The sequence below is a fragment of the Emiliania huxleyi genome, assembly GCF_000372725.1.
Source record: "Emiliania huxleyi CCMP1516 unplaced genomic scaffold EMIHUscaffold_52, whole genome shotgun sequence".
NCBI classification, from domain to species: domain Eukaryota; phylum Haptophyta; order Isochrysidales; family Noelaerhabdaceae; genus Emiliania; species Emiliania huxleyi.
This window is the reverse complement of record NW_005198091.1, coordinates 23,946-37,975: the sequence shown is the minus strand read 5'-3', so window position 1 is coordinate 37,975 and position 14,030 is coordinate 23,946. Positions and strand designations below refer to the sequence as shown.

The following is a 14,030-nucleotide window of genomic DNA, read 5'->3' as shown; positions in this document are numbered from 1 at the left end:
GTACTACCTACAGAGTCAGTGATCTACGGTGCACATTTAACCATTGGCAATGCGGTAGCATCTAACAACTAACAAGTAACATTTTGAATGAATGTGCCCGAATGCCGAAAAAAAGTAAAAAAGCCGGATCGACTGACGTACATCTCATCGCGTGTAAACGACATCTGGTAAACGAAAATCGGGTCCCCGTGGTCGCAAACGCGGGTGCGCTCACCGGGTCCGGTCACGTGAGCGCAGAGAGCCGCCCAACAGACAACCGCCCGCACGACAAACTCTGCGCTATCTGTCTGGGAGCCGTTCAAAGCAGACGGCCTGGGAGTGCCGCCTGTTGCACCACGGCGCGTCGGTCCGACAGATCTGGCAGCTCACGCCGGGCAGCGGCCTGCGCGTCCACCCGTCTGCGCCGAACGGCGTGCGGAGCGGGCGGCGCTCGTACACCCTCCGCCACGCGCAAGCGTCCTCCTCGGGCCGACCCTCAGGCCGACCCGGCGGCCCTGCGGTCTCAACGGCGGGCAGCCGCTGCGCCCAGTCCACCGCGCTTCTGCGGCGCGCAGCCCGCAGCCCGCCGCATTGCCGCTTCCTTCCCACACTCCCGCCTTCGCCCTCGCCCTCGCCGCCGCCCGCATCACCGCTCTCATCACCGCTCTCGCCACCGCTCTCGCCGTCGCCCTCGCTCTCGCTTCCGTGGGTCCCGTCTGCGTCGTAGCCCCACGTCTCCCACGGCCGGCCGCAGCAGCCGTCGTCCACCTCGCCGAGGAGGAGGTACGTCTCGACCGACTCGCTGCTGCGAAAGGCGGCGGTCCAGTCCTCCCCCAGCGGCATCCACGAGCAGAGCACGGCGTGCGGCGCGTGCTCGAGCAGCGCGGAGCGGTAGTCGCGCGCCTCGACCGCACCCGGCTCGCACGCGGCGAGCTCCCGCGCGCCGCTATCGGTGGCGACGAGCTGCACCTCGCGCGACGAGAGCCCTCGCCGTCTCAGCGCCGCCCGCAGGTGAAGAGTGAGGCGCCCGTCACCGGCGCCAACCTCGAGGACCCGGAGCGGTGCCGGCCTCCGCCCTGCGAGGCCGGCGAACCAGATGGCGAGGCTCTCGACTAGCTCGGCCGTGATCACCTCGTACCGCACGAGTGGCGCGCCGCCGCCGTGCACAGTGACCGGAAGCCCGCCCGCCGACGTGAGCAAGGGCTTGCCGCTCACCCAGCGCTGCCACGTCTCGCAGCACCCGCAGACGCATCGCACCTCGCCGCGCGCAAACTCGAGCCCGTGCGCCTCCGGCTCGCGGAAGCGGTGCAGGCCAAAGGCTCGCTCGACCTCCGAAGCGGAGGGCGGGCCGTCTTCGAGGCGGTGGTCGAGGGCTGGTCGCGCGCCTGCCGTGTGAGTCGCCCCCGCTCCCCCGACCGCCTGCTTCCTGCTCGAGGAGTTGCCGTCCCAAGGCACCTCGCCCACCTCGAGCGTGCGGGATGCGGCGTCGCTCTTCTCGAGGTGGCGGGAGCGCTGCGGGCCGGTGATGCCTCCCTGCCAGCGGTAGCGCGCGCGATCCATCAGTACTGGCGAGGGTCGGGAGCGCGGGAGCGAGCGAGGCGCGCCTTCTGCAGCATCCGCGCCACGGCCGCCGCGTAGGGCCGCCCCTCGCCGACGGTGATCCGCCGACGGTGATCCACCCCTCCCACCGCGCTCGGGTGGATCCGGTGGCACGAGGGGCGGCTGCGAGGGTCTCCACTGTGGACTGGGCTGCGCGGCCGCGAGATTTTCTTTTCTAAGTGCTCCCACCCTACCGACCACCACCACCTACCTAGCCCGAAGTTTTGCATTCCTTAGGCAGGCAGGAGCCGGTTGTTTAGGCGACGCGTGTTTGGGCTGTGCCAAAAAGAAAGAAACAAAAATGCAACCCAAGCAAGGGAGGGATAGCTTGGCAAGCCTTGGATGTCCGTTTTATTTATTTCATTCATCATCGTCATTGCTCTGTCTGCTGGTGCTGCTTCTCGCTCGCGTGCGTCCTTGGAAGTTGATAGTTGTACCCGCCTCCTTCACCTACGAGCTCGTACGCCACGTCGCCGCCTGTGTTTGGGTTTCTGACATTACCGACCGAACTCAACAAAACAACTCTAACACTCACACGTCATTTGGGGCCTGGAGCCCCTGCGCCCTGTTCACGCGCGCGCGAGACGTGCAGACAGGGTTGCCAGGTGAGAGCGAATGGCGCCGGGGCTAGGGCTCTCTAGCCCGTAACCCGATCCCGATCATCCGGCCCGCTGGGTGCGCTTCTGAGCTCCCCGGCCCTGGATGTGAGGTTGATAACTGCACTCCAAGTGCTCCAAGGGCGCGGTTCACGCCTCGCACAACAGAGAGAGAGAGATGCGCTCTGCATGGTGGGACATAAAAGAGAGCGAGAGTACTTAGGCGAGTAGGCCGTTTTTTTGTTGGCATTTGTCAAGTTCTTTGTTTATTTATTTAGGGAGGGATGCGGATGGGAGGACGGCACGCCGCCACCACACAGGGATTTGAAGGAAGGAGAGGAGTGTGAGTTAGCCTGTGCGCGTTATTCTCGCCCAGGACTATCTATATTCTTTTGCTTGTATTCTCCCCGGACTGTCTATATTCTCGAGAATATTCTCGAATATTGAGAATATTTTGACCACGCGTAGCCGTAGGTCGACGGAGGCCAAAAGTCGCTCCCAAACCCGCTCAGAACCTCCAAAACTTAAAGATTTCAGTCGGATCGACCCGAACCCTACTGTTGAGGGGGGAAATAGCTGTTTCGAGCTCTCTCGTCAAGACCGTTTTAGACGCGCAGCAGTGGTAACGTCAAGAATATTCAAGAATATCTTTGGACTCGAGGTCTACTTAAGGTTCTCCCGGCCCAGTGGGGATTTTGGCCTACTCAGTGACCGTCTAGGGGCCCTAAATGGCCTCAAATGCCATATCTTTTGTGCCTAGGTTGTAGAGCACCTTAAAAAACTAGTATGTCTTGCAGTGAAAAGTTTTTCGATGAGGTGGGGATCCGTGGTGAGCCGATTCCCAGATTATCCATATTCCCCCTCGAACACCGCGCCTTTTAATTCATTGCGGCCGCGGGCTTGCTCGGATTACTTTTCACTGCAAGACATACTAGTTTTTTGGTGTTACGGTGCCTACAAAAAATATCCGAGATCGCATGCTGATCACAGGGTTTGCGGCGGTCACTGTCCTACCAGCGGGCACAGTGGGCCGCGGACACCCGTGAATGACCTTAAGTAAGGTCAAGGGCTGCGGAAAGCTCGAACCAGCTCGTATATTCTTGAGGGAAAAGCGGCGGGGCATCTACACTCTCGAGAAATCGAATGCTCAAGTGCGCTAGCTAGGCCCTCTATATTCTCAAAGATATTCGAGAATTAACGGGCACAGGCCAAATGTGAGGGCCCAACTTGAGAATCGTGCTTGGAGCACTTGGAGTGCTTTTTGGGTGAGGTTGTTTCGTGTTAGCACTTGTTAGGTTGGGTTGGTGCTTGGGTGAGGTTGTTCCGAGTAAGGTTAGGTCGTCGGCGCGAAGGGTGAGGTCTCGACCGCCGCCGCTCACGCCAGCGGACGGCCACCATCGGTGTTGTTTACTTCGCCACCGTCCAAAGCGTGCGCCATGCGCTCGCCGACATCGAGCGTCCGAGCTCGCCTGTCCGACGAGCGGCTTGCTGTGCGGACGCCTTCTTGTCGCTCTCTGTGCCAGCCCTCCAACGCGATATGAACGAGTGTATCATCGCTTTGACGGATCGACCGTGCTTGTTATCAAGACTGGTGTGACGTACACAGTGACACATCAGACGACACATCTTCTCTCAACCCGCCGGGACGCAAAACGCTCTCGACGAGAGCGACAAGAAGGCGTCCGCACAGCAAGCCGCTCGTCGGACAGGCGAGCTCGGACGCTCGATAACGGCGAGTGCATGGCGCACGCCTTGGACGGTGGCGAAGCCAAAAACACCGATGGTGGCCGTCCGCTGGCGTGAGCGGCGGCGGTCGAGACCTCACCCTTCGCGCCGACGACCTAACCTCACTCGGAACAACGCCAACAACCTCACCCAAGCACAACCCAACCTAACACGAAACAACCTCGCAAAAAGCACGATTCTCAAGTTGGGCCCTCAGTGTGGTGCTAGCCGTCGCCCACCCTGAGCACTTGAGCACCGGATAGGGTCGCTTCCGCATCGTACGGGACCCCTCGATCGTCTCGCGCCCTCCCTCCACTGGTGTGCTCATTGGGGGGGGTCATAACAAACACGGTACAGGCCTAACCATTGGGCTTCCTATCTCCCTTCGCAGTCCCTCGCCGATTCTCGCTGCAACCTTCATGCCACCTCGCGGTCGTCCCACTCTCGTCGTTGCTTCTCCCCTCCCTGTCGCTTCCTCCTCTGTCGCGTCGCTCTCCTCTGCCTCGTCCTGCGACGCCGCCGCCGCCTGCCGATCCCATGCTCTCGCGGCTTTTTGTGGTGCAGAAAGAAAGAAAGAAGACAGACAATCCCAAACGAGGGATGGGGGAGGAGGACAGGGTCCACACCTGCACGACCACGAGCAAGGATTTTGGAAGGACGACCAGGGGCACAGGTGGGGCTCTCCTGGTCCTGACAAGGGACACGACAGACTCGCAGCGCGGTGCACGGTGGACTCCCAACTCCACTGGCGGTCTCATCTCAGTCTAGCGACCTGCCTCCATCCAGCTTCTCACTGGCAGTCTCTCGCAACCACTGAACCACAGTGCACAGACAGGACAAAAACGTGAACAGAGCTCCAGGCCCCAAATGACGTGTGAGTGTTAGAGTTGTTTGGTATTGCTAAAATCTCTCTCTCTCTCTCTCTCTCTCAGACAGGCACACTGACACAGGGGTGGCAGGGGCGGCGGCAGGAGTCTGAGGGCCCAACTTCAGAATCGTGCTTTTTTGGTTAGGGACCAAAGCGCGAAGGACCACTTTTGGGTTAGGGACCGCGGGCGACAGGTTAGGGACCGATCGCCGCCGCATACGCCGGCGGACGGCCACCGTCGGTGTTTTTGGCTTCGCCACCGTTCAAAGCGTGCGCAATGCGCTCGCCGACATCAAGCGAGCACGCCTGTCCGACGAGCGGCTTGCTGTGCGGACGGCTTCTTGTGGCTCTCGTCGAGAGCGTTTTGCGACCCGGCGGGTGGGAGAATATGTGTCGTCTGATGTGTCACTGTGTACGTCACATCGGTCTTGATAACAAGCACGGTCGATCGATCCGTCGAAGCGATACACTCGTTCCTATCACGTTGGACGGCTGGCACGGAGCTCTGTGCCGGCAACAGGAAGAGCCGTACGGCAAGAAGAGCTCGATGGGGAGCGAGAACCGTCAGAGGAGCTTCAAGGGTAACCTGAAGTCCTCCGTGACGCGCTCAATCGCTCCCAAGCGCGTGGCTCTCGAAAATCGTCGATATCTTCCGGAAAGACTGCTCTTGCCGAGCAGCCGATATGCCCAGACGGAGGCGCAGAAAGGCTGCGAGTACTCAACGAATTCCGCGACCTACGCAGTCAAACCTGGGGGAACTGACCGCATCATGGCGGAGTTCCGAAACCTCCTTGAGCACCTCTGACGGTTCTCGCTCCCCATCGAGCTCTTCTTGCCGTACGGCGGTCTTCCTGATGCGTGCCGGCACAGAGCTCTGTGCAAGCCGTCCAACGTGATCGTGACGAGTGTATCGCTTTGACGGATCGACCGTACTTGTTATCAAGACTGATATAACGTACACAGTGACACATCAGACGACACATGCTCTCCCACCCGCCGGGCCGCAAAACGCTCTCGACGAGAGCCACAAGAAGCCGTCTGCACAGCAAGCCGCTCGGTCGAACACGTTGCTCGCTCGATGCCGGCGAGCGCATCGCGCACGAGGTAGACGGTGGCGTAGCTAACATCACTGATGACGACCGTCCGCTGGCGTGAGCGGCGGCGATCGGTCCCTAACCTGCGGTCCTTCACCGCAATCGGTCCTTCGCGCTCGTCCCTAACCCAAAAAAGCAGGATTCTGAAGTTGGGCCCTCAGTCTCCCACATACTATGCCTCTATGCGGGCCTCGCTAGAGGTGCGTCCTGTGTGTGTGCTCGTCCTTGAGGGGGAAGGCGCTGTGTGTCTGTGCATGCATGCGTGTGTGTGTGTGCCAGAACTGCCGGCGTAGCCAAATTCTTGTGCGCGGAAAGGCCCAGCCGGCGGTGATGTCGTCCCTCTGGCTCGTCAAGGTGCCGCGCCACCTCGCGGAGAGCTGGCAGCAGCAGCCGTCCGGCCACAGCCTCGGCGTCGTCGAGCCGGGCGTGAAGGACGCGATGGGCAGGGACACGTACACGCTGCGGACGAGCGCGGCGCCGGGCGGGGCAGGACCGTCGTCGGGCGAGGCGGGCGGCGATGTGGAGTACAAGCTGACGCTGGGCGCGCCGACGGGCGGCATGTACAGCTTCGCGCCGGGCGGCCCCGACGCGCCCGCCGGCGAAATGGCGCTTGAGGGGCGGGTGACGGCCAAGGGGGATGTGTCTGCGGCGGGGCTGAGCGCGGGCTACAAGCAGCTCGTGCGGAGCCGGCAGGAGGCGGCGTCCGTGCGAGCCGAGGTGGAGGCCGTGGACGTCGATCACCTCAACCAGCCGCTCAAGAAAGCGAGCGAGATCCACCGGCAGAAGCAGGGCATCAGGGACGGGAAGCGGGAGCGCGCCGAGCAGAAGCAGAAGGCGGCCAAGGCGCAGAAGAAGCTCTCGCGGGAGGAGCTGCGCGACCTCGTCTTCGAGAAGTTCGAGCTCCAGCCCCACTGGCACAAGGCGGACCTCGCGAGCGAGACCGGGCAGCGGCCGACGGACCTGGCACCCGTCCTCGACGAGCTGTGCGAGAGGGAAAAGTTTGGGCCGCACAAGATGGAGTACAAGCTCAAGCCGCAGTACGGGGGCGGCGCCAGATAACAGCGGATGTGCATGGAGCGCTGCACTGTCAAACCGCAGCAGCCTCCTCTCTCGCCCAAGGCCCAGGCGTCAAGAACAAGTGTGGTGAGCATGCATGTTGAAAGTAAAAGAATGGCCGAGAAGAGGCCGCAGACCAAACGCGCATTTTCTTGAAGGTCTGATACTGGAAGCCCATATCGGCACCTTACAAAGCACCCACAAAGAAAGGAAGAAATCAGCGGCGAATAGTCGGTAGAGGGAGGACGAGGGACGAGGCACCTTGACCAGCATGTACCCTAAAGAAAGAAAGAAACAAAACGGAGAAACACACGAAAACAACAAAAGCGGCAGCGTTGACCGCACGGCCTACTCGCCCAAGTACTCGCTCTCTTTTATGTCCCACCATGCAGAGCGCATCTCTCTCTCTGTTGTGCGAGGCGTGAACCGCGCCATTCGCTCTCACCTGGCAACCCTGTCTGCACGTCTCGCGCGCGCGTGAACAGGGCTCCAGGCCCCAAATGACGTGTGAGTGTTAGAGTTGTTTGGTATTGCTAAAAATCTCTCTCTCACACGAACTTCAAAAACATGATTTGTTCTTTCCTGCGCTGCTTTGTTGTGGGCGCCCGCATCATCGCTTCGAGTTTCGCTCCGATGCAGGAGGACGAGGACGCCCTCCGGCAGCGAGCGATCCAGCGCATCTCAGACGCGCCCGTCAGCCCTGGCTGGTCGACGGACGGCACTAATCGTAAGAACCCCTTCAATGTGCTCGGCGTCAGCTCTGGGCTCGAGCTGAAGGCGATACGGAAGGAGTACCTTTCGCTTTCGAAGCTCCTGCACCCGGACAAAACCTCCGAGCCGGGGGCGGCCGAGGCACAGAAGGAGATCTCGACCGCTTTTGAAATGCTCAAGCAAAAGTATGAGGGCGAGCAGCAGCCTGCGGTGGCGGCGGCGGCGACGGCGGCGGGCGGGCGGGCCAACCGAGGCCGCGGTCAGAGTGACGCATCGGGTAGTGCGGGGAAGGGCACGATCAAGCCGACCCCGGACGAGATTCTGCAGTTTGCGCGCCTAGTCGCGATGGGTCCGTACAATGCCTTTGTCATTATCGGCGGTTGGTCACTCAAGGGGGATAATCTCAAGGGCAAGGACCACCTCCTCATCAAGTTGACCCAAGAGAGGGAGTTCAGCTCAATGACGCTCGAGGCCTTCCGCGAGTTGCTGCTGGGCGGCGGAGCGTCGCAAAGCGCCGGCGGCAGCGGCGGCAACAGCAGCAAGCGCGGCGGCAGCGGCGGCAACAGCGGCGCCTCCTCCTCCAAGGGCGCACAAGGCGCGGCGGCCAAGTCTTCGTGCGCTGCCGGCGCTGGTGACGCGCCTCCCGAGAAGCCGGAGGGGCCTGCTCTCGTCGGCCGGCGGGTGAGCGTCTACTGGCCGGGAGAGCGGAAGTGGTTCACCGGGCGGGTCAAGGCATACGACCCGGTGGCGCTCGAGCACTGCGTGATGTACGACGACGGCGAGGAGCACCAGGAGTGCCTGACCGGCCTCGATCCGATGGAGTGGAAGCTCCTCCCCGCAGAGCCGGCCGCGGCCACGTCGTCGCGCACCACGGCCGACCACCGGCCGGCGGCAAAGGTGCAGAGCTCCACCTCGCCGCAGCGGGCGGGCGGCGGGCGGGCGGCGGCGGCAAAGCAGGAGGAGGCAGGGGGAGCGGCTGCGGCGATGGAGGCGGAGAGTGCGGTCAAGGAGGAGGCTCAGCGGGCGGATGCGGCGGTGAAGGAGGAGAAGGTGGAGAAGTTTGAGGCTGCGGTGAAGCAGGAGAGGAACGAGGCGGCGGAGGGGTATCTTTCGGAGGCGGAGGAGAGGGTGGAGTCGGCGGAGGAGAGGGAGGTGGAGGCGGCGGCGGAGGAGAAGGTGGATGCAGCGGGGGAGAACGTGGAGTTCGGGGAGGCGGCGGAGGCGGCGGAGGGGGCGGAGGGGGCGGAGGAGACGGCGGCGGCGGCGGCAGCGGCGGCGGCGGCGGAGGAGGAGGAGGAGGAGGAGGAGGAGGCTGAGGTGGAGGAGGACGCTGAGGTGGAGGCAAGTCAGGAGGAGGAGGAGGAGGAGGGTGACCAGGCGATGGAGGAGGCGGAATCCGCAGATGCGACGGAGCCGACAGAGCCGAGCCAAGCAAACAGCCCCGAGGGCAGCGCCGAGCGAGGGGAGGCCGAGCAGCCGGCGAAGCGGCAGCGGCGAGACGATCCCGAGTCCGGCGCATCGCGGCCGCCGTCGTCCGTTGGCAGCGCTTACGACGACGCGAATCCAGCGCGCCGCGCGGCGGCGGAGAAGCTGGCTGCCGCAAAGGGTCTGCCGCCCGGCTGGCTCGCCTTCCGCACGCCGGACTCGCACTACAAGATCGTCGCACCCGATCGCACATGCTACAGCAGGCTCGGAGACGCAAAGGCGGTAGCCGAAGGCCACCCGCCGAAACCGCCTCGACAGCCGCGGCCGTCGCAAGGGGCCGCGCTTCACCCCGCCGCCGCTGCCGCCGCCTCCGCTGCCGCTGCGGCTGCCGCTGCCGGGCGCCGCTTCACGCCCTTGCGCACGGGCATGAAGGTTGCGGCAAAGTACGGTGGCGGCGCGAAGTACTACCCGGGCGTGATCACACGCGATAACGGCGACGACACATATGCCATCAAGTACGACGACGGGGACACGGAGGATGCCGTGAAGCGGCCGCTGATCCGGACGGAGGAACCGACATGGAGCGAGGGGCATAGCGTCGAGGTGCGGGAGGCGGGCACGGGGCGCTATTTGCTCGGCGTTGTCACGCGCCACAACCGTGGCACCTTCGATGTCGACTTTGGCGACGGTCGCGTTGAGCGGCGCGTGGGGCCCGAGAGGATGCGCGAACCTCCGGCGCGGGAGAGTGGGCCGGAGGGAGTGGGCGGTGAGGAAGGTGCCGCCTCGCCAACGGCTGAGGTGGGCGGCGCCTCGGGCCCGAGCGAGGTGGACTCACCGTCCCAGAGCGAGACGGGGCTGGAGAGCGCCGGCTCGGGGCGGGAGGATGTGGAGGGTGATCAGTGATGCGCATGTGCCCACCCCGCGATCGAAGCTGGTGCGAGGGCGGTCGGGCGAGAGCGGGCCCACCCTCTCCAACAGTTATATTAGGACTCAGCTATCCTTGGCGAAATTCCTTCCCGTGTCTTGTTGTCTTCTTTTTGAAGGACCTATGATGGTCATAAGTTAATCAGATTGAGGAACGGTGAGGTACTGCTCCTCCGCCCCCACTACCCGGCCCCCTCTGGTGCTGGATCATGCACACACATCGGCTGTGCGGAACAAGTTCGCTCCTATCGAGTTACTTGTAGCTCGATCGCACGATCGGTCACACCGCCATCACCGCCGACGTCTCCTTGTGTGTGAGATGATGCTTGATGGAGACGGGGGACGACACACACTGGTGCTCTAGACACTGGTCACTGCTCTCTTCGTTCGGCAGCGTCCAGCGAGCGTGCACCTCGATCCTGTACCGTGTTTGTTATGCCCCCCCCCCCCCCCAAAATGAACACACCAGTGAGTGAGGGGATCGAGGGGTCCCGTATGCGGAATCGGCCCTAGCCCCCCCAAAAGAAAAGAGATTCCTAGACGAAATGCGTGATGTGTAGCGTTGGCAACGCCCCGAAACGTCTCGTTTCCATGTCACGCAGCACGAGCCGCGTTGCCGGCTTAGCTGCGCCATCCCGCCACTCAAGTGTCTTTGGCTCGGCGATTCAGGGCGGTGCGAGTGGGTACCGCCCACAGTCGGCTCCACAGCGGAGCCAGTCGACGGCTGTCTCGGCTTTCCACACCGTCGTCTCGACGCGAAAAGGCGTTGACGAGCGTATCCTTCGGACAAAGGAAACCACCAGCATTGATTCGGTGGCCAAAGGGGCGCCCCGGCGCAGTGGAGTCGCACAGAGAGAAGTCCGCCGGCCCACCAGTGCTCGGGCGGCCCGACAGTCGCAGCCGCCTCAGGTGGCACCTCGTCAACCGCCATTGCCCAAACGCAGGCCACCTCGCCCTCCAGCATCGTCGCCGCCACCGCCGCATTCAACGTCATCCGCAACAGCTGCCGCTGCACCGCCGCCATCACCGCCGCCACCGCCGCAAGCGCCGCCGCAGTCGCCTCCACCGCCGCAACCGCCTCCGACTCCACCTGAGCCGCCGGCTCCCGATGCAGCCGCCGACGCACAGCCACAGGAGCCTCCGCCACGCCCCTCTGCCTCGCCAGGCCGCGGCCCGACGGGGCGAGCACTGCAGGGAAAGAGACGGTGCGATTCGTCGCCAGAGCTCCTCGGGAAGGGCGTCTTTGCACGGGTGCGCCTCGAGTCCGACTCGGTGGGTCAGCCGATGGCGGTCAAGGTCTACGACCACCGCGAGGCGGAGGAGCACGACTATGTCGCCCATCATCTGCGCAACGAGGCGCGCCTTGCGGGCAAGTTGGCTCACGGCAACATAATCGCGCCGCGCCGCGCCGTGCATCGCAAGGGCCGGACCGAGCTCGAGATGGAGTACGCCCCGGGCGGGAACCTTGGCGAGTACATGGCGGCGCGGCGCGGACTGAGTGAACCGGAGGCGCGCGCCATCTTTGCGCAGATCGTGGAGGGAGTCGGCTACCTGCACGGCAAGAACATCGCGCACCGCGACCTGAAGCTCGAGAACGTGGTCCTCGACGCCAGGGGCGCGGCCAAGATTTGCGACTTTGGCGCGGCGCGCGAAGGGGCGGACACCATCACGCGGTCGGTGCAGGGGACGCCCGCCTACATGGCGCCTGAGTGCCACGCTGGCGCACCACACAAGGCCGCGCCGGCCGACGTGTGGTCCCTTGGAGTGCTACTGCACACGCTGCTCGTCCACGGCAAGCGGCCCGGCACTCAGTTCCCCTTTTGGGGCAAGAGCATCGCCGAGCTCAAGCGCAACATCTCGGGCGCACAGCTGCAGCTCCCCGACGGCCTCTCGAACGACTGCCGCGACCTCCTCACGCGGATGCTTCGCAAAAACGCGGCGCAGCGCATGACCATCGAGCAGGTGCGCAGTCATCCGTGGCTTCGCGTCCAAAAGGCTCGCCCGTCCACTGCCCGGGCGACGTGCGAACCGCCGCGGGCGCCGCGCGCTCGGCGGCCGTCCGAGCACGCAACGGCGGAGCAGGCGCAGATCATTCAGTCCGCGGTCGCAGCTCGGCCGACGAGCGCACGCGCGCGAGTCTGTGGTGGTGATTTTCAGGGGACGGCGGGCAACACGCCAGCGAGCCCGCAGTTCAAGTCGCGGCTCGCCTCCCTGATGAGCTCGACCACTGCCAGGCAGCCAGCGGCAGCGGCAGCACAAGCGCGGGGTGCGGGCGGAGGCGGCCGCGGAGCGGCGCGGCCACAATCGGCGGCGCCAGCGTAAAATCTCGCGCTCGGGAGATACTGTACTCGAGCGGAGAGACATCTCGTTTGTGTGCGCACATGTGTGTGGGCCCGAGTGGCATGTGCAGTTTTTCGTTTTTACCCATCTCACAGTAGAGAGGTGTCCGTTTTTATTTATTTATTTATGTGCAGTTTTGGGTGAACCACACGACCTCTCGGCGCACGGCGGGCTGGGGTGACGGGTGTGGTTCTTCGTTATCTATATAGGCTATATATAGCACACACATATATAGTTACAGCAATCAGCATTTTAGATAAAGATGGGAGTTTTTGCATTGTCTTGCCGCCACGCAATGTGAGCTGACGGGAATGAGGAATGACCAAGGTGTGCTCTTGGCCTCTCTCACCCTCTCTCTCATTTACACAAGACACTGTGTTCGTGATCGTGTGTGGTGCACGCACAGCATCACGCAGCAAAACAACTCAACAAGGCTAAGACACAATCAGACATCGCACGGGGCAGAGAGACAAATGCTCCATCTCGTCAGTCTGGCTGCGTGGGGGCTGCCTGCCCTCGACCCCGGCCGCCCTTACGAATCACCGCCCTCGTCTTGGGATTGTCACTTGCTGATCGGCTCGCCCCGCGGCCAGTTGCTCCGGCAAACCTGCCCCCGCCTCGCACTGTTCCGTGGGGAGGGCCGCTCAGCGGCGATGGCGGCTCCTGCGGCGGAGGCGGGCTGGCGCCCATTTCACCATCCTCGGATGCACTCCCCGCGGAGTCCTCCCCGTCGGCTGCCCATTCGCCGCTTACGCGAGGCGCTGGGTCCTGCCACCGAGGAGGCGTCGCCTCGGCAGACGCGCCAAGCTCCGCGCCAACCTCCGCGCGGCGCGCTTCGTCGGTGAGAACATCCTAACAGGGACGGTGCGGTGCCTCGGGCACCCACGCACACACATACGGCAGGGCAGCAGATTGCGCGCTCCTTTGCGTTGGTGAGGCGCTTGAAGGCCTCCTCGGCGCCCGGAGATTGGTTACGATCCGGATGCAGCTGCCTCGCCAACGCCAAGTACCTACGAGTACACCGGGGAGGGTATGGACGTGCACGGGAAGCTGAGCACACTGAGACGGCGATCGCACGCTCGCTGCACTGCAGCCACGTCAGCCCCGCGCGGGATCCCGAGCGTGCTGTGAGGCTCGTTGACGCCAAGCCGCAGGACAGCTCTAATCGCCTTTGCACCAGACGAATTCGTGTGCCCTCTCAGCTGCCCCTTGAAGCGCTCCGCCTCGCGAGTCGCATGGAAGCTTAGGCTGCGCTGCACTAGACGCATCGCCTCGGTGTCTCGCCCGGCCGCGTAGAGGATGCGCGCCTGCTTGAGCGCATTCTCCGCCTCACGGCGCCGCACGGCCGTGTAGATCGCGAGGTCGTACGCGAAAAACATGAAGGATCTTCGGCCCCGCTCTGTTGGCGGTGAAGGCGAGGAGGGACGTCGCAATGGCCCGCAATGGCCCGCAATGGCGCGAAAAGAGAATTTTGCGCGGATATCCAGATAGGTTTTACATGCTCTTGGCCAGGCTCCCCGGCCCCTTGCGCGAGGAGAGCTCGATAAACTCGAGGGGCCAAAATATGCCGCGAGGAGAGCAGAGCTGCGACGAAAGGAGAGAGAAGCCGCGAGAGCAAGGGAGCGGCAGGCGGCGGCGGCGTCGCAGGACGAGGCAGACGAGAACGACGCGACAGAGGAGGGGAAGCGACAGGGAGGGGAGAACGACGAGAGT

General features: G+C 63.4%; 5 protein-coding genes across 5 annotated transcripts; 3 read left to right on the top strand and 2 right to left on the bottom strand.

The window, feature by feature from the left end:
- Positions 1–149: 149 nt before the first annotated feature.
- Positions 150–1,719, bottom strand: EMIHUDRAFT_437013 (hypothetical protein). The gene has a single exon (XM_005766132.1). The coding sequence runs from the start codon at positions 1,537–1,539 to the stop codon at positions 280–282; it is 1,260 nt and encodes a 419-aa protein (XP_005766189.1). The 5' UTR covers positions 1,540–1,719; the 3' UTR covers positions 150–279.
- Positions 1,720–6,191: 4,472 nt separating this feature from the next.
- On the top strand, positions 6,192–6,920 carry EMIHUDRAFT_103629 (hypothetical protein; the record flags this gene model as incomplete). The annotated part of the gene is made up of 1 exon (XM_005766131.1): positions 6,192–6,920. The coding sequence occupies one exon, from the start codon at positions 6,192–6,194 to the stop codon at positions 6,918–6,920; it is 729 nt and encodes a 242-aa protein (XP_005766188.1).
- Positions 6,921–7,484: 564 nt separating this feature from the next.
- Positions 7,485–9,956, top strand: EMIHUDRAFT_212236 (hypothetical protein; the record flags this gene model as incomplete). The annotated part of the gene is made up of 5 exons (XM_005766130.1): positions 7,485–7,813; positions 7,910–8,131; positions 8,315–8,525; positions 9,018–9,335; positions 9,486–9,956. 5 exons carry the CDS (start codon positions 7,485–7,487, stop codon positions 9,954–9,956), a joined length of 1,551 nt encoding a protein of 516 aa, XP_005766187.1.
- A 1,242-nt stretch (positions 9,957–11,198) lies between these two features.
- Positions 11,199–11,966, top strand: EMIHUDRAFT_44721 (hypothetical protein; the record flags this gene model as incomplete). The annotated part of the gene is made up of 1 exon (XM_005766129.1): positions 11,199–11,966. A coding segment is annotated over one exon (768 nt), but the record flags the coding sequence as incomplete, so codon positions are not given.
- A 586-nt stretch (positions 11,967–12,552) lies between these two features.
- Positions 12,553–13,696, bottom strand: EMIHUDRAFT_451888 (hypothetical protein; the record flags this gene model as incomplete). Its single annotated transcript, XM_005766128.1, has 3 exons — positions 12,553–13,169; positions 13,216–13,327; positions 13,395–13,696. 3 exons carry the CDS (start codon positions 13,694–13,696, stop codon positions 12,804–12,806), a joined length of 780 nt encoding a protein of 259 aa, XP_005766185.1. The 3' UTR covers positions 12,553–12,803.
- Between the last annotated feature and the right edge of the window lie 334 nt (positions 13,697–14,030).